The sequence below is a fragment of the Nelusetta ayraudi genome, unplaced genomic scaffold (genome assembly GCF_046127955.1).
Source record: "Nelusetta ayraudi isolate G7.1 ecotype Tasmania unplaced genomic scaffold, CSIRO-AGI_Nayr_v1 ptg000009l, whole genome shotgun sequence".
Taxonomy (NCBI): domain Eukaryota; kingdom Metazoa; phylum Chordata; class Actinopteri; order Tetraodontiformes; family Monacanthidae; genus Nelusetta; species Nelusetta ayraudi.
In genome coordinates this window covers 102501-121483 of record NW_027466059.1, presented here as the reverse complement: position 1 = coordinate 121483, position 18983 = coordinate 102501, and the positions used below count along the sequence as shown (strand labels likewise).

Sequence of the window (18983 nt, the reverse complement as noted above, 5' to 3'; positions counted from 1 at the left end):
TTGGCTGAACCCATAACACACTGAATTAATTTCAATTATTTATCGCTCTGAATATTCTATGCCAACATTGACATTTGGATTAAAACAAAAACAACAATAACAACAACAACTAAAAATCTTATTCTACATGTCACGGCCCTCTGTTTTTAAAAGTGCTATGTTAATTAATTAATGAATTCTATGATGTATTAAGGATGGGCTTTTTTGTTTAGCCACAACCTGATTCAATTTAGTCCATATGGAAAGAGATTTGTTTCATTACGATTTGTGTGAGCCTACGACCTGCGGACTGTGGAGAACGGCACCTCGTGTCCGTGTGTTCCACCCCGAAGCGACAGGTGGCAGTCGCAAATAGTTTTCTTCCGCGTTCCAACTAGAACTCGTGCTTCCGTCGAGATATTCAAGATGGCGGCGCACATATGTAAACATGCGACTTAAGCTCACATTTCGTCGTGCAATTCCGCGACTCTGTTAGAAGCATTTATTGGTCTAGTCCCGGCATTCGGAAGTAGTTTTACGTTACCCGGCGTTGTCGTGCTGTTACAAGTAGTCATTCGTTTGTGAGTCGTTAGTAAAGCAGCCGCGGCAGGCAGCAGGCAGTCATGCCAGCCCAGACCCTGTTCGTCAACGGGCTGCCAGCTACGGCCTCGAATGAACGACTGGCTGAGATATTCTCAGAAATCGGTCCGGTTAAACAATGCTTCGTGGTGAGACAAAAAGGTGAGCGTTCTCGATTCTTGTCCCCGCAAGGTTTCGCATCTAAACAAACAAACACACACACAAAAAAAATGAATTGGCGCTCCATCATTTACTGCGAATCTGTACCACTTTAAACAAGATTGTTGGTTGTTGTTTCGTCATTGCAAACCAGACGCCGAAAAATGCCGGGGCTTCGGTTATGTGACGTACTCGATGGCGGAGGACTCGCAGCGAGCCTTGAAGGAGATAAAAGATTATGACGGCCAGAGGATCTCAGTCAGTGTCGCAAAGAAGAAGCAGCAGGACCAAAAGAAAACAGGTGAGAGCTAAGCCTTGTTGACCGGTGTGTACTTTTTGTCACTGTGTATTGATAACTGAGCTTGTGAAATTTTAATTGAATGAAACAGGCCCTAAAGAGACACCAGCAGCAGACAAAACAAATAAGGAGAGCTTCACAGGCTCGAGGAAAAACAAACTAAAATCGAGGCTCATCATCAGGAACCTCAGTTTTCAGGTATGACTTCACACCGAACGCACCAACCACAAAGTTTACCTCCCTTACAGTGCTGTGTATGACATGGCGTGTGTTTTAGTGCTCCGAGGATGACCTGAAGAACGTTTGCTCCAAATTTGGGGAAATTCTGGAGGTCAATATTCCCCTGAAACCTGGTAAGTGCATACATATCTGTACATTTTCTCACTGCGATTGATCAATGTTGACGTTTTGTGGTCACTTTTACCTCGATTTAAAAATGATTTATTGCTCTGACTTTTCCGTATCACAGATGGGAAGATGAGAGGATTTGCATTTGTCCTGTTCAAAAACATGTCCGGAGCAGGAAAAGCCCTGAACGCCCTCAACATGAAGGAGATTAAGGGTAAAAGCTCTTCACTGGAAGAGAAACGCTGTGCACGCCACGCCGTGCACGTTTCACACTGAAAAATGTTCTCGTGCTGTCCACAGGTCGGCAGGTTGCAGTTGACTGGGCCGTGCCCAAGGATCGCTTCTTGGCTACGCAGTCACCGTCAAGCGCAGGTAATATTAGGATTCATAGGGGAAAAGAAAGCATGTCTGCATTAGAGGATATGTTAAAGACAGCTTTGCCCGACTTCCAGGAAACAAGGAGGTCCCGGCAGAGAAAACTGCAGAACAGTCAGACAGCGACGACGACGATGATGAGGAGGAGGAGGAGGAGGAAGCACAGAAACCAGCAGCACCTCAGAAGAAAAAGTCAGAAGCTTAAATATGCAGCAAGGCTAAAACCCCACTTCTGTTTTTTTTATGGGCTAGTTAATGAACTTTACTCTTTCAACTTTCAACAGGGTTGCCTCCAAAGCAGCCGTGCAGCAGGTGAAAGAATCCCATTCAGATGAGGAGGAAGAAGGCAGCGAGGATGAGGATGAAGGCACGGATGAGGAGGAAGAAGAAGAAGAAGAAGACGATCAGAGCGGCAGTGGTTCAAATGATGATGGGGATGATGAGGTTGGAAGTGACGACGACGACGACGACGACGAGGAGGAGGATGATGATGAGGATGATGAGGAGGAGGAGGAGGAATATGAGGATGACGAAGAGGACAAATCTGGTTGGTTTTCTGAAGATTCAGTGTCATAGAAACCGTTTGCTCTCATATAAGAATCCTACAGTGCATTCATGCTGCTGCTTTTCTCCCCAGGTGGAAACAAAGCCACGAAGAAACCTCTTCCCTCAGATGTCAACCAGGGCCGAACAGTTTTCATCAGGTTCGCCGTATTTCTGGCAATGAATAGCTTTGTTTAGCTTTGTCCTTAAAGTGCTTTTATACCTAAAGAAAATTTGCAGTCTCCTTTAATCCTGAATTGCTTCTTTTCCTCTGGTCCCTTTTAGGAACCTGTCCTTCGACACAGAGGAAGAAGGCCTGAAGGAAGCCCTCCAAAAATACGGGGACCTTAACTATTCTAAGATCGTAATGCACCCCGAAACGGATCATTCGAAAGGTCAGTCGGCAGTTTCTCAGCGAGATTCCGCCTCTCACCGACTCTGATGATCCGAGCCGCTTTTCTCTGTCGTGTCTCCAGGTTGTGCGTTTGCTCAGTTTAAGACCAAAGAGGCGGCAGAGGCGTGCATAGCAGCTTCCCAGGAGGAGTCGCAGGTAACGCAAACTCCTGTGTGAATATTGAACTGCAACGACATCTGTTTTTTTTCCCCGACACTTCCTCACTGTAACATCTTTTGTTGAATGTCAGTGCAATTCATTTTTTTTTCTTCCTTATTATGAATGTTCGGGTTTATCCGTGATTATTTAAACTTATGGCTGGCACAGGATAGGCAGAAATAAGCCTTGGGCTTCAGCCGGTTCCTTTTTCGGTTACATATCATGACATTTTATGTTAAACTTTTCCTTTTCGTTTCTGCTTTATTGTAACCAAAATAAAGTCATCCAATCGTCGTTCGTTATCTTTATGCGTTTTGATGCAGCAGGGTGGAATCCGATTGGATGGAAGGAAGCTGTTCATTGTGCTGGCCGTGAGCAAGGAAGATGCCACCAAGCTCAAAGTGAACAAAGTCAAAGTAGAAACCGGGACCAGGAACCTGTACCTGGCTCGAGAGGGATGTAAGTAATGCCGGTCTGTTTGACAGGCACAGAATTATTCAATGTCAGTATTATTAGACAAGAAATGGGTGCAATTGAAAACCTTTTTTAAGCTACGCCAGGTTGTTCTTCTTGTCATAGGTGGAATTTTGGAATGATTTGCTTCTTTTCACTCAGTGATCCGAGCTGGCACCAGCGCTGCAGAGGGGGTTTCTGAGGCAGACAAGGCCAAAAGAGCAAGAGTGAGCAGCTTCTCTGCGTCTATCCCATAATTATCTCACGTGATGATAATATTTCATTTGGCCTTTTTAATGGCGATGCACATTCTCTCTCTCTCTCTCTCACTCTCTCTCTCTCGCTCTCTCTCTCTCTCTCTCTCTCTCTCTCTCCCTCTCTCTTTCAAATTAGTTTGAAGATTTGAAAAGGACAAAACTTCGGGACATAAATGTGTACGTCTCGAAGACTCGCCTGTGTGTCCACAATCTCCCCAAGTTTGTGGACAACAAGAAACTCCGAGCCGTCTGCCTCGCAGCGGTGAAAGAGACGAAGGGAGTCCGCATTGTTGAGGTGAGAAGCCGTCGGTGCGGCGTCGTCAACAACTATTTTCACCCAAGTAAAACATAAAACATTTGAAAAAAACAAACCAAACAAAAAAAAAACCTTGCCTTGTTCGCCCACTAGGGGGTGTCATTGTTACTTTTTTTCCCCCCCTCACGCAATGACTTCCTCGCCCCCTCTCAGTGTCGGGTGATGTACGACAAGAAGCCGGTGAAGAACCAGGTGATGGGACAGTCGTTGGGTTACGGCTTCGTCCAGTTCCAGCAGCACGAGCACGCGCTGAGCACGCTGCGCCACCTCAACAACAACCCCGACATCTTCGGACCCGGCAAGGTGCGAATCACCGACGGGAACCGTCGACCGCGTTCTCCAACCACGGTCCCTCTGACGTTGACCTAGTTTGGCACGCAAAAAGAACATTTCCTCTGTCACAATTACTTGTTTATTTATGTTTTTTTTTTTTTTTAATGAACTTTATTTAAAATATGAGTACAGTATAAGTACAGACTCTCAAGACAGACAATGAACACAGATCAAATTAAATACAATAGAACAAATAAGGGGAAACAAAAAACAAAGTACTGTAAAAAATTAAGAGGCACATATGAATTACAATGTAAATAAGGCACTTAAATTCACATAATGAAGTGTAAGGACAGTTTTTTTTGTTTTTTTTTAAATTAGAATAACAAGTTGCGAGCAATGTCCAGACTTATTTTCCTAGCGTTCCTGTTATTTTCTACTTTTTTGAGACGCGAGAAAAACAATTTAAATTTGTCTATAAATCCAGTGGAGGAGGGTTTACTTCTTTAATTCTGCCACAGGATGGATCTTGTTTAGGATTTTGAAATGTGTTTTTATTAAGGTGTTTTTGCCACAACTGCGTTCTTTGTGTCACCTCCCAGAGACCTATTGTGGAATTCTCCCTGGAAGATTCAAGAAAACTCAAGATAAAAGAGCTGCGAATGCAAAAGAACAAGGTCTGTTTATTTGCACCAGTACGTTTCATGTGTTATTTCAGTTGTTTTTTTTTTTTTTTTGTGAAGTAACCCTGCGTTCATGTTTTTGAAGGAGTTTTCCAAAGATCACCACTTCAATAAGGGAGCGAGACAGTCGCAAGCCGCCGGAGTTGCAGACAGGCCGGAGAAAGGCGGCAAGAAAGCGCAGGCCTCGCCAGGGCAGCAAGGAAAGGAAAAAGGTGGGAAATTATTACGTTTCTTTTTACTTGTCTTTTATTTTGTTAGTGACAGTGCGGGACAGTGTAAGTGCTGCGGAGAAGTCATCTCACACCCCACGTGCTTTTCCAGCAGCGCCTCGGGCTCAGAAGCGAGAGGGCGGCTACTCCGGCTTCAAGACCAAGCCGGAGGTGGAGCACGTGGAGCTGCAGGACGGGAAGAAACGGCGGAAGGTCCTGGCTTTCCCATCCCACCGCGGCCCAAAGATCCGGTACGCTGTTGCGTGGCTCTCTAAACACATTCACTACTTGATGATGATGATGATGTCTGATCCTGATCCTTCCACCCCTGTTTTAACATTCAAACGAAAATTAGACGATTGTCACTCTTGCATCCCCACTGTTCAATCAAGTTCAGCCTCGACCCGTCCCAGTCGGACTTCTGGAAGCACTTTTCTCCGCTATATTTAACGACGGATTTCGTCTCTTGCAGAATGCGCGACAAGGGGAAACAAAAGGCTCCGCCGGCCAAACGAGCGAAACCTGGTTCGCAGAGGAGGGACCGGCCACGGCAGCAGATGGAAAAGCCCATGCAACCCAGAAACCAGGTGAGCGACACGCTTTGCGCGGGCGGCCTTGTCACTTCTGATCAGCGCCGGGGCCGACGAGTGCAAACAGCCCAACTCGATGCCCCGGCGATGCTTTTATCTTGAAAGAGAACCGAGGAGCGCCGCAGGGGCCGCAGCAGGACCCTAATGGTTTCGGTTTGCTTGTTTGTTGACAAGAAATAAATTCTCTTTGTAGCCGTGTTCTGTTTTTTTTCACGGCCCCGTCGGCTTTGTCCTGAGTCGGCAGAACCTCGTTAGGTTCCTGTGGGAAGCTGCTCTTTAAAAAGCAAAGTGATCGGCAATGGCAACATTAGTTTACACCAGCAAAGCTGATTCATCCTGGACTGTGTGGGCCGCTCGGAACTGTTCCCGGTCAGGGGAGCGAGTGCATCCCCGCTGCGTACGCAACTTTTGCTGCAGGACAGTGGAGGAAGCTGGATTCTATTTAAAACGCCCTGAGAAATAAACTCAGATTCAATCCAGTTCAATTGTAAACATGCAGTACTTGGAAAATAAAAGGCAGCAGCTCAGTTTGGGTGCCGATCGGGAGCTTTTCTTTAGCTAATAAAGCTGCTAAATTTCCACATTGTCAGGTTCTGCAAAACATAAAAAAATAGCAATTCTTTTTTTTTTTGCTAAAGCGTAAACATCTCAGGACCGTCTTCGATTTGGTGTTTGTTTGTTTTTTCAGAAAGGCCCAGTGGCGAAGAAGCAGCCCAAGAGGCGCGACAGCGACCGCTTCGACAGCCTGGTGGAGCAGTACAAGAAGAAGCTGCTGAGCTCCGGCGGCAGAAACGCACCCATGAAGAGAAACAAGTGGTTCGACTCTTAGCGACGTCCGTGCCGGTTGGGCGTTTATTTTTATTATTGTGCTGTAGAGAGACTGACCTGAACTTTTGACATTGTCTTTGGCATTTTATCATAAACATGTTTGTACGCAGTGAATAACTTTCCCCTGATTCATTTGATTCATCGTCTGTACGTGTTTGTGTTGCCCCTGCCACATTACCGGTTTGTTTTTTTAGTTGTTTTTTTTTTCCTTTCATGACAACACACACACACACACACACACACACACACACACACACACACACACACACACACACACACACACGCTTGCTCTCGGTCTTGCCCTGATGCTGATCGCAGCAGGGATTTTGTTGTTCCCCCCCGACGTCGGTTATCAGCCGCAAAGTCGATAGCTGTGGACAAACACTTCCCACTCACTTGTGGGGGTGGGGAAATGGGGCTAGAGATGATCCCCCCCCCCCCCGTCTCACCGTACAACACGACACGAAACGCTTCATGTTTCAACTCTTTATTCGTTCTTTCGGTCCATCGGCAATAATGTAAAAACAGTCGGCTGTACAAAAATAAAACAAAGTCTCATCCGAGGATTTATAAATAGCCGTTTTGGAAGCACTGGGGTGACGCTGCGCTGAAGTGGAGTTCGCACTTTGGACCCTTTTCTGTCCTTGCGTTCCCACGCAAACACACCTGTGTTGGTCTTGGCAAGTGTGGGTGCTTCTTGGGATGACATTGCGTGTCAATCAGTCCTGCTGAACACCTGACTGAGAGCCGAACTCTCGCGCCAGCTGTTCGCTTCCGATTAGACAATTACGTAACAAGATTTTAGGTTTTTTTTTTTGCTTTTTTTTTTTTTTTGTTGGTGTAAAAACAAAAGTCCGTTTGTGTCCAGACCTGCGGAACAGCGACTGCAATTCATCCTCAAGAATTTTTTTTTATATATATTTTTTTTGGTATCAACAGTTGTTTTAAAATAAAAGACATCTTTTTTTTTTCTTTTTTTTTGTATAAACAACGCTTAAATAAATACATGTTTATATAAATAAGTGCATTTTCTAGAATAGAATACTTTCAAACACTCTATACAAAAATAAAAATCGCTGATGCGGACCCAAAATAAAACACTCCGCGCTGGCCCACTTACAAACGTGTCCTTCAGCAAGTCTCAAGACACTCCAGGTTCTTCAGCAGCAGGTCCAGGAACTCCTTCACCCTCATCAGAGCCTCGATGCTGACCGTCAGCACCAGCTCCTTGCGGCTCTGCAGCTCCTGCAGGGGCTCCGGCACGTGCAGCTTGGGCCGCTGCTCCTTGCAGTTGCTCTGGCTCCAGTGGTCCAGGTAGCCGGTCAGGGCCGAGATCTCGGTTTTGACCTGAGTGACCCCGGAGAGCGTGTCGGAGATGAGGCTGTTGTAGCCGTCCAGCACGGCGGCGACGGACGAGGGACCCCCGAGGTCGTCCGCCGAGGGGCTGCGCGTCAGGCTGACCGAGTACTGCGGCGGGAGAGGAGAGGAGAGGAGAGGACAGGAGAGCGCACGAGTCAGAGGAAGGAAATAATAAGGATTCGCAGCAAAGGGAAGTTCACCGCACGGTCACCTGGAAGTCCTTGTTCAGCTTGACCACCAGCTGATTGGCCATCCACTTCACTTTGGCCTTCATCCTCACCACGTCCCCTGGCAGGGGAGCGGCGGTGCCGACGTTCAGAAGTTGCAGCAGGGACAGCGCGACGGCCAGACTGCAATCCATTTTCTTCAGGGAGAAAAAAAGAAAAAAAGAGAGAAGATGCACATCAGACCTGAGTTCACTGCGAAAGAGTGCACAACCCCTCTCTCTCTCTCTCTTTCTCTCTCTCTCTACCCCCGTAATTTCCCCGTCTTGTTTGTTTGACGGCAACAAATATTTGATGATGGAGACACCTGTGATTTTTTTTTTCTCTCTCGATATCTACAGTATATCATCCGGCTAACTGGCCCAAAGGTCACTCGCAATTAGTTGCCGCCAGTGTGGTTGGGTTTACTCCATAAAAGTAGTCCTAACTACTGATTACTGATTACTTGTCGAGAGGTAATCTAATTACTTCTTTAAATACTTTGTCTCATAAGTAATCAGTTACTAATTACTAATTACTTCAGTTAAAAAAAACAAAACATAAAGCAACAGTTTAGAACGTCTTGTTTTCTGCGCATGACGTACAACAACAAAATTCTTTGCATTTCCAGCTACGAACGCAATCGCTGTTTTTTACCATGCATGTTTTGATGCGTCGTCGTATATATCAACGATGTTGCATGCATGACCGCATCATCAGTCGTCATCATCATCATCATCATTGTTTTCAGTTGTCGGCAACTTGTGGATAACGAGACATTTTTGGCTTGCAAAATATTTCGGAAAAGTAACGAAATCGTCACTTGGTAATTATGATATAATTACCAAGTTTTTGCCACAGTAATCCCAGTTACATTATTCCGTTACTTAAATCTGGTAGTTTGATTACAGTAGTGGATTACTTAGTCATAGATAACTCGCCGACACTGGTTGCCACTCTGCTCTGCTGGCTTCCAACAGACGTTACTGAGCAAAGCAAAGGCTGTCACTGATGCGCTCGAAGACGAGATGGAGCACTTCAAGAATCAACACAACGGACACGATGGGCAAGTTGCGCCGAGACAAACAGTTTTTGATTTTTTTTCGATGATGATCAACGCTTGAAACATTAAGATGATGCCGAAGAGGAAGAGGATGAGGAAGAAGAGGAGGAGAGTTGACCTTACCTTCCCCGGTGTCCAAGTGTCTGCCGGGTGCAGGACTCCATCAGGGTATCTTATAGTGGAGGGTTGTTGACTCATCTCTTACTCACCTCTCTGCGTGCCCCTCACACACACACACACACACACACACACACACACACACCCTCCTCCCCTGCTGGTCCACCCCCTCACTTACCCCTGTCCATCTTTGCTGAACCCCCCTGGTGGTGCTGAAGGGGACAGTTTTTATGCAAGTGCCATTTATGGGAAATATAATATGTTTGAGTCAGGGTTTTTTATTATTTATTTTTTTTACGAGGAGCGACGTGTTTTGATTCGACTCCTTTAATAAGGGGTTGGACACGACTTCAGCGGGAGCATCACTGGGTTCAGCTCCAAGGCGTTCAGGGAAAAAAAAAATTGTGCAACTTATGCTGGAATTTTTTTTTTTTTAAGCGTTCAATTATCAATTTTTATGTTTTTTTTTTTTTTTTGTTTGTTTTTAAATTGTAGAATTGCATGTGCGCCTCAAGCCATATATGTCCCTTCCTGGCGCTCGGCCCTCGGCGTTGCCCAACGCGCGGCGGCGCCAAGCTCTCTTACGCCACTGTTTGTTTAGGACGCGACATTAAACAGGGAGTTTAAGGACGCATGCTGACAGAAACGCAACGCTGAAGAAAAAACAATCAGCTGCAGAAATGGGACGTCACAACACAATGAACTTTTTGACCAAATATACTTGGTGGATTTTGGGGACTGAATTACAGTTGACATCATTTCTTGATATATCATTTTTTATAAATTTGTATATTTTGTATATTTAATTGTGACTCCTTCTGGGCAACACATATCAGAGGAAGATATCATAATATGCACGCTGATCACCAGCCGCTTGCAGGTGTTACAGTCAGAACTGAGAGCAGCCCGGTACCAGTACTCATAACAGCCAGCGTTTCCAGTGCATTCCAGTTTTTTTGTTTTTTTTTTGTTGATAAAGGTGAACTGGAAAGCGACACATCCAATGTAAAATGAGTTTCATTGAATGACTTTTTAATGTGGCAAATCAACAAACAAAACAAAATTCACATCCAAAATACAGGAAGCGTGACGCTCGGAGTGGTTACAAGCGGAACGTTCAGTTGTGCAAAACTGCAGTTGCTTAAATTATTCATTCACTCATTCATTTTCCATACCCGCTTCTTCCCGAGCTCGGGGTCACGGGGGTCTGCTGGAGCCTATCCCAGCTGTCATAGGGCGAAGGCAGGGTGACACCCTGGACAAATCGCCAGTTCATCGCAGGGCTGCTTAAATTAGCATCTCTTAATGACCTTAGCGAAGATTTATATATATATATATATATATATATGTATATATATATATAAAACCTGATAAATCACACACACTTCCCTAGCTGCAGTGCCCTCGATGGGATGAAGCTGTTGCGTGCCCGGCGGCGGCGGCGCTGATGACCAACAACAGTTGTTTAATGCCAGGAGATGGACACCAGATGTAAAGGATGACTGTGACGGCTGCCTCGCCGTCTGTCAGCAGCGTTTCAAACAAGCGTGACCTTAACATTTCATCCCCACTCCGCCAAGTGCTTCCACATGTGGCGACTTTCTTCTTGTGAAAGCAATTTTGGAAATCTGTAACTTTCCACCAAAAGTGGCTCCAAGTTTTGCGCTTCTTATCGCGTCCAGTAATGAGCTGGAAGCGGCGCTGCGGGGAACAGAGGAAAGTTTTATTGCCAGAAGAAGTATTTTCTTTGTTAGGCAACTTACAGTAAAGGCCGCAGTTGACTCTTAACTCTTTCATGCATGAAACCCAGACCCCCCCTCCCCCTTGCACACACACACACACACACACACACACACACACACACACACACACATCTCATAAAAGTGTTAACACACAGTCACCGGCACACCGGGGGGGAGAACAGACACACCGTCGGGCCTGAACCTTGTCGGAAAAGAGACAAACTTGGCGCCATATTTCTGGGAAGGAGCTTAAAATTGGCGGCCAGAGTCCCGCTTGTACTTTTGACAGGAATGGTGTATTATTCATTAGAGGGGAAAACATGCAGGAACGAAGAGAAGAAAGGATACTTTCGGAAAATGCTTTTTTTTTTTTTTTTTTTTTTAGGGCTAATCTCCAGTGGTTTGGTGAGCGCTTCTGCCAGAACCAGAGAAAAGTTCTGTCACTTTCCTGCCGTTTGGGATGAATAAAAAGCTGCTTGTCACTGAAACTATTTTTAAACGCGAGGGTGCGTCTGCCAGTATTTTTATTGTCTTTCATAATCAGCCATCTGTCCAACAACTATATGTTGAAACAAGTCCGTGTCACAGGAATTTTCCCCTATTTCTTGACCGGACCAGTGGCTGCTCTCGTGTGCTGGATGAGTCAAAGTCCCTTCATTGAGACCAGACGCTGCTTCATTTATTTTCTTATTTGAATCAGTTCATTCAGCCCGCAAATGTCAATTTGTGCTAATTGCTTCCAAACAGTCAATAGTTACTGCGTTGGGGGGGGGTGGGGGGGGGGAGAAAAAAAAACAAAACCAGAGCAGCGTTTTTTTTTTCCTTCCCCCCCTTTTCTTCCAACTCAGCCGGCTGAAAACTTTTTCTGTGTGGATGCGCAGGATTGGAACGCGGCCGTGCGTCCCTGCGGGATGAGATGTCGCCTCCTCCAGTCTGACAGAGGGGCGCTGCAAGGCCTAATTAATAATTCATGAGGATTTGTGTCACATGACTTATGGGACCTTGTGAGTCACAGCCCCAGAAGAAGTGCGTGTCTCGCCCCCCCCCCTCCCCCCTCCTTTTATTTTGAAAAATAAATGGTGCAGCGCTGCACAAACCATTTAAGCTGTTCTAATAACAGTTATAGTTATAGTGTTAAAGTGGCGTAACGTTTTCCTGCGCAAGCCAGGACCCGGCTGTCCCCGGGGGGTGGGGGGCTCGCAAAGTATCGCATTACGCACCCCCCCCAGCCGGATAGAACCAGGAATTCTATCCGGCAGACTTGGATGAGTCACAGGAATGACGGGAATCTGGTGATCCAGCATGTGCTGCCGTTCAAGCGCCGCCGCTTGTTTTCCAGCTTCCTGACAGGCGAGTGACGTGAACGCCGAGGCCTGTGTCTGCTTTTCTCCTGGCAGCTGCCGCGTTGAGTTTTGGCCCCATTAAAGTGCAGCGGCTGCGTGAAGCAATAATGGTCACTCTGGTGTTTTTGATATCCAGAGTTCACGGGTTCGAAAGAATGAACTGCAAAGATAAAGGGACGCGCGGAGCTGAGGGGTCACCGGACACGTTCACATTTATTCATAATGTTCATTTATTTGATTTGACAAAGAGGGACAACGTGCATTGACGGATGTAAATGTACCCAACTCTAGCGTAAAGCTAGTTTGCATTGATAGTCCCCATGTGGATCAATAAAAACAGACGTTACAACGTATGACATGTAATATTCCACTATTCAACTACAGTAGAATAAATAATCAGATATTGTGAGTAGACACAACCCTGTTGACCCGGACCAGATACCTTGCCAGCGTTAGTGCTAAAGTGCGTTCAGTAAGATGTAGAAGACCTACTGTAGGTGTGCAGTGAAATGCGCACATGCCCAACTGCACACGTCGATAGAAACAAAACACAGCTTTGCAAAGCTAAAGCGCATCGGTGATAAGACGTAAAGTGCCAGTATTATGACACGTAGCCCAGAAGCAAAACAAACAAACAAACAAAAAAATACCGAAAGTGCTTAGTGGACTACGCAAAGGCCCTGTTGCACACGTGTGACCGTCTCTTCCTACAATACCGTTGTTGTTATATATACGATAATTTGACACGCCGAGACACTCAAAGTCACATTTGAAGGCATCGGTTAGCATGAAAGGTAGACGAAAAATATGCCTGTTTTGAGAATTCTTTATTTAAAATCGCTTGAAAAAACCACTTTCATTTATTAATAATGATAAGTGTTGGTATTTACGCAAGCGCATTATCAGAAGGCAGTCGTGTGGTTCCAGCTCATATCTACAGTAGTGTAAAGCATACACAGCTCAGGGTTCGGAGGTTTTCACTCTGATGTCACAGCTGCTGCAAGAAGGGAAATCATGGACTGAAATGAAAATTGTACGAAAAAAGCTTTTTTTTTTTTTTTTTAACCATCAGATTATCCTAACATACCACAGTGGGCCTAGGATTCTTGTTAACATGCCATAATCAGTGTTGGCGAGTAATCTATTATTACTAAGTAATAGTAATCAGTAATTAGTAATAATCATTGATTACTTATGGAACAAAGTACTTTAAGAAGTAATTAGATCACTTTTTAAAGGAGTAATCAGTAATAAGCATTTGAACAACTTTTATGGCCTCGATATACTGTTAATGCACTGGGATAAATAATTCATTCCACTTCGTCGCAGCACTTTATTTTCACCTTTTATTGAAGCGCTACAACAATCCAACGAGCTGTACGATCTTTTCTGACATTGTGTTTTCATTGCTAATATGCAAACCTCACAGCGTCAAATCGATTAAAATGCCCCGATCGTTCATTTTATTTCGGAACACTTAGCATCGAGCCAGATCTTCTGCTGATTCGTGGAAGCGAAAAGTTGTTTATTTTTTTTTTTCCCCCTTATCGGCATTGTGACAGCGTCGCACGACTTCTTTCGAGGAGCCCGTTGCACATCCACCGTGCAAATTCAGCGAATGACGACCTGACCTTTGCGACATGTCGTGTTGAACCCATGGCCCACTGTGCTCATCGAGGGACGGACGGACGCGTGGAGCAACGTCCCCCCCCAGGTCTGCTGTAGGTCTTTCAGAGCTGCACTCAGCTGGTCCACCTCGGGGGTCGAAGGAGAAAACGCGCTCCGTGATTTCACGTTGTTTACACAAAATTCTGATTGTCTAAAAATTTTCTAGCCAGTCTGACCGCATAAATCATGAGTCATGGGACCAGACAGTGTTTTTCCAGCCTTCGTTTGTCCCGAGTGACGGGGAGCTTGTGTGCTTTGTACCCTCAGTTTCGTGTTCTCCTCTTTGTTCCGTCGTGGTCTTCTGCCGCTGCAGCCCCTCGCGACTCTGTGTGTCGCGTCATCGGAGGTGCGATCGCCCGCGTTACCTCGGTTTGTCCGTGGCGTCGGGTTTTAGCTCCTGCGTTTGGCTCCTGCTGCCTGTCATCTTGAAGCAGTCTGGGCTGCTGTGCTTGGCCTGTTGTTTCCTTCAGATCGCTGGTCATCCCTGTCCAATCAGAGCTGCGTGACCTTTCGCTTGATAAACAAGAGCCAGGTGTTACCGCAAGTTCCTCCTTGTTTGTTAGTTAGCGCTGTTACAATAGATACGCGCCTGGAGGACGGCACTCACGCACCTCGCTGAGTCCGTGGGTGGCGGTCGGCCTGTTCACCTCAGAGATGGCTGGCTGGTGAGGCCCCGGAGTCGATCAGACCAAGAGCCATCCCCAGAGTCACGTGCAAACCTCCTTCTTCCCTGTTCTGACGCCGAATTTAACCTTCAGCGAGTCGACTCGCCTCAATGCATTGAGATGCTGCCGTGTGATTGGCTGACAAACCAGTTGCTTTCACCTCTAATTAAACGGGGTGACCCAGGTAAAGTGATCGTTGAGTGAATATTAGATAGGAAACTAACTGAAAAAAAACAAGGTGAGATAAGAGACCTGTTTTTTTTTTTTTTTTTTTCTTTTTTTTAAATAATTTTACCGTAACTGTTGACTTTAAATTGCTTTAACTCTCCCTTGGAAAGTAGGTTTTTAATCTCAATGGGACTTTCCTGGTAAAATAAAGGTTAAATTAAAAAGAAAAATAGCACATCCAGCAAGTTGATCCACCTTCGGTTTTAATGTTCTTATAATCACAAACATTAAGAATGGAATACAATATGAAATATATAATATATGAATATACTTATATATACATATTTATACATACATATACATATATTTATATGTGTGTGTGTGTGTGTGTGTGTGTGTGTGTGTGTGTGTGAACAATCAATGGAATCTTTGTGTCACAGTCTTGGGAAAAACACACTTGCAGCGTCCATTTCCCAGCATTACACAAATGACCTTGTAAGCATTAATCATTATCGTCCACGCACTTCTTTTTAAATTCACACGGAGGAGAGCAGGAAACAGACATGGCCAACGTCACGTACTGGCGGGATGCTCTTTGGCCTTTGGTTGGCTCTCCTCCACCACCCCCCCCCCCCCCCCCCCTTTCTCTGAGGCCATGGCGTCACTCCGTCCTGCTGGATCCTCTTAAGAAGTGAGTCAGTGGACCAACCTCAAAGCTTAACCTATCTCTCTCTGCAAGAACTAAAGTGGCGTCAGTAGCTGGAGCTCGTCGCTTCCACAGAATTTTGAACAGGAGCCTGTATTGGCACGAGTAACAACGTCAGCAAATGAGAGCTCATGATGCAGCGTGCCAACACGGTTTTGATCAAGACCCGAACAACTCAACAACTCAACTCTCTTTGACTTTCATGGACAAATAATCACACCGGCTTTTTTCCCCCCCCTGGTTGTTGAACGACATAATTGAAAATGGGCTATGAAATATGAAATAATGTGATAATGGGAATGAAAAAAAAAAAAAATACTGAAAATGGTGTCATTGAAGAATCTTGACTTTTGTGACTTAAACCTCTTCAGGCTTGTGTCAGGTGTCCAAGTGACACCAGGTAATACAGTGTTTTCCCACTGTCACACTTAACACATTCATTCATCTTCTATACCCGCTTATTCCTACTCAGGGTCACGGGGTTCTGCTGGAGCCTCTCCCAGCTGTCTTAGGGCGAAGGCAGGGTGACACCCTGGACAAGTCGCCAGTTCATCGCAGGGCCACATAGACACAAACAACCATTCACACTCACATGCACACATACGGACAATTTAGAGTGTTCAATTGACCTCACATGCATGTCTTTGGAGTGTGGGAGGAAGTCGGAAGAGAACCCACGCAGACACAGGGAGAACATGCAAACTCAGAACTCAAAAGACAGAAAGGTCCCGGGCCTGGAATCGAACCCACGCCCTTCTTGCAGCAGCGCTAGCCACTGCGCCACCGTGTCACCCCTTTGTGAAGTCACAAAGGCTTATTTCCACATTCTGCTCACCTCAGCACACTCTCTCCAAAAAGGTTTAGCCGTCACAAGAATTGAAGGGTTTGAATGCTTGAAAACATTAATGAGGTGAATTTGGCTACAAAGAGCCTCCAGTAAAAGTACACAATCGCTGTTCTGCCTGTTTTCACGTCAGCTAACCAGTGAAGGCTGCGTGTCAGCTTCCATTTAACCTTGACCTTCGTTGCTTTTGCTTTATAGCAAACAAATAAATAAACATTTTCTTAATCAGTGTATTTATGACGTTTTAATCGAGATTTGGACAAATGTGAACCTTTCATTTGACATTTATCAACAAATAATCAAATGTTACATTCCAATGGAAACTTTTTAACTTGCATAATCACAGTTACTGGTCGAAAAATCAATGCTTTATGTATTGAAAAAAACAAACAAAAAACACGCTATGCTATATGGTACTTCTACCTCAATTATTTCAAATGTGAGGCAAACATCCAAGGTAGTACATATATATTTAACACCACATTGACAAAATAAAACTGTAGAAGGAAAAAAATTCACGAACATTGACGAAAAAAAATGTGATGTTAATATCACACCAATAGCAATCGATGTAGCTCTGAAGTCTATGCATGTGATTTTTTTTCGGCTTCAAGTCATATTAAGTGGAACTTTTTGAGCATTGCCGCCCCCCTCTGGAGAAATTGTGTAGTGCTGCTTCAGATTATTGCAATTCGACCAAGGTGGGAATCGGCAATTCTGCTGTTATGAAAATGATCAGAGACGGATTTAATGGAATCTTTGTTCGTCTTTGTTCTGCGGTGCTGGTGCTGGTAGTTTTCCACTCTTGACAATGCACCATATCATTACAGACCAGATGGTTTATCACTGGCTATTTTTTTTTTTTTTTTTTTTACTGTTGTTCTCATAACTTACCAATTCTTTGTAGTATATTTGTTCGTTCATTATTTATTTTTGTCTTTCCAATTGAAAGTAAAACTGTAATGTACAGCTTCATGTTCAAATATACCTGCTCTGATTCGATGCATATTTCGAGGAAACTGGGTGTCACACTACGTCGTTACAATCTAGGTGTGCAACCTTTCTAGACGTGAGGGTCCCCTGCAGATGCTTTTTGGGGTAAGGGCTTCCTGGATGGTCATTTACAGCAAGCCCAGACCGCAAAAAGACCTGAAAAGAACACGATCATGGCCACTGCGCACAGAGTCGATCCGGCATCTGAAACACAGTTATAGATCCATTAAGGTAAATTAGGAATAAAATCAATTATTTACAGTGCTCATTTAGATTTCCTGTTTTCTCCTCTGCTACACTAAAAGGCCAAGAGTAGATTTAAAGTGATCGTAAGCAATCAGTCTTCTGAACAAATGATTACCTTTAACCTTTTTTTTTTTTTTTTTAAATATTGCCTGACTGAATTTTTAAAAATAACATTTATGAGGATTATTCCTGTGAAAGGAATTCCACAGTGTTAATGTGTTCTGTTTGCAGGCCCCAAGTGAATGATTTTTTACCGTCTAATAGATTGCAGATTCCAATTCTAATAATCAAAAACAACAACCAAAGAATGATCATCTGGAAAATACTGAATATAATATACACTTGCTTTAGATCATTTGAACTTGAATGCATCAGTGACAACACATTTGACAGTTGAACATGAATGACGGGCCAGCACTACCACCACTTCCCTGATGTCATCTAAAGTTCGCCTTTGTCACCTTCCCTTCAGAGAAATTCCACATTTAAGTGAATTTTACTCCCTCGCATCTACTTCTCAGGTTTCAGAATGTCTTTAATTTGACCCGGTTCTGGTCCTAGAGACCGATTTCGCCGACACCAGTGAAAGATAAAGTAATTTTACACTGGTCTTGGGCTACTAAGCAATTAATCAAACACAGCAAGAACACAGGGCGGGGAAGGCGAGCGACATAAGAACAAGATCCACATCCACCAGTTCGCAACAGAGATGCCTCTCAGTGCATTTATGATCTACAACCTTTTTCACAAACAACACCTGCTAGCGTGATTGGGACAAAAAAAATGAGGTGTAACACCAAAGCATGGAGTAAGACAACACTTACGGCTTATCTTTGAAAAATAAATCTAGATTTTATAGATCCAGATGAAGGCAGAGCACCTGCAATGTCCCAGCAGGGAGGGTGGAGGGTGGAGTGGGGTGGGGGGGGTTCAGAATGACCTCGGCCATACGCATCAGAAAAGGGCAGACGCAAGTCACGACGATGATGAGGACGTGACTCCGTTTTGACGTGAGACAGCAAGGAGCTCAGGCAGAGAAAAGCAATGTGGAAATTTCCCCCCTTTCTTTGATTCCTAAATGTGGAAGCTCGTCAGTCTGCAACCAGTCGGTGTAAAAAAAAGGGAAGGGGTGCAAGGCTGGCTGGGCACATCAGGGTCATTCTTTGTTTCCTTCCCAAAACACACATTACTTGAAACACACACAAGCCTACGCGCCAATATGGTCCGAATGGTGCACAGCTGACGTCACTCACAAAAAGTGCAAAACTTGAAGGAAAAGGAGTGTGTGTGTGTGGGTGTGTGGGGGGGTGGGGGGTGGGGGGGGGGGGGGGCGACGACGACGACTCCGGGTTAAAAGTCGTCGGCGGTGAGGCCTGTAACTGAAAAATGTGGATGGCTGCTTTGTATAAAATATCATTTAAAT

At 44.9% G+C, this 18983-nt stretch overlaps 2 protein-coding genes across 4 annotated transcripts; one reads left to right on the top strand and one right to left on the bottom strand.

Annotated features, from left to right (window-relative positions):
* Positions 1 to 382: 382 nt before the first annotated feature.
* On the top strand, positions 383 to 6560 carry rbm28 (RNA binding motif protein 28). 3 transcript variants are annotated; one of them, XM_076019133.1, is made up of 20 exons: positions 383 to 720; positions 872 to 1018; positions 1107 to 1213; positions 1293 to 1368; positions 1485 to 1577; positions 1664 to 1735; positions 1816 to 1930; positions 2023 to 2285; positions 2376 to 2442; positions 2567 to 2676; positions 2758 to 2831; positions 3161 to 3293; positions 3450 to 3514; positions 3681 to 3839; positions 4014 to 4163; positions 4736 to 4810; positions 4902 to 5028; positions 5138 to 5276; positions 5498 to 5612; positions 6304 to 6560. In XM_076019133.1, the coding sequence occupies exons 1-20, from the start codon at positions 603 to 605 to the stop codon at positions 6442 to 6444; spliced, it is 2346 nt and encodes a 781-aa protein (XP_075875248.1). In that variant the 5' UTR covers positions 383 to 602; the 3' UTR covers positions 6445 to 6560. The 3 variants fall into 3 exon arrangements, with proteins under 3 accessions (XP_075875248.1, XP_075875247.1, XP_075875246.1); XM_076019132.1 differs by having other exon boundaries at positions 3158 to 3293; positions 5141 to 5276; XM_076019131.1 differs by having other exon boundaries at positions 3158 to 3293.
* Positions 6561 to 6914: 354 nt separating this feature from the next.
* LOC142883857 (leptin-like) lies at positions 6915 to 8192 on the bottom strand. The gene is made up of 2 exons (XM_076019137.1): positions 8014 to 8192; positions 6915 to 7910 (listed from the first exon to the last, which is right to left on the bottom strand). The coding sequence occupies exons 1-2, from the start codon at positions 8161 to 8163 to the stop codon at positions 7575 to 7577; spliced, it is 486 nt and encodes a 161-aa protein (XP_075875252.1). The 5' UTR covers positions 8164 to 8192; the 3' UTR covers positions 6915 to 7574.
* Between the last annotated feature and the right edge of the window lie 10791 nt (positions 8193 to 18983).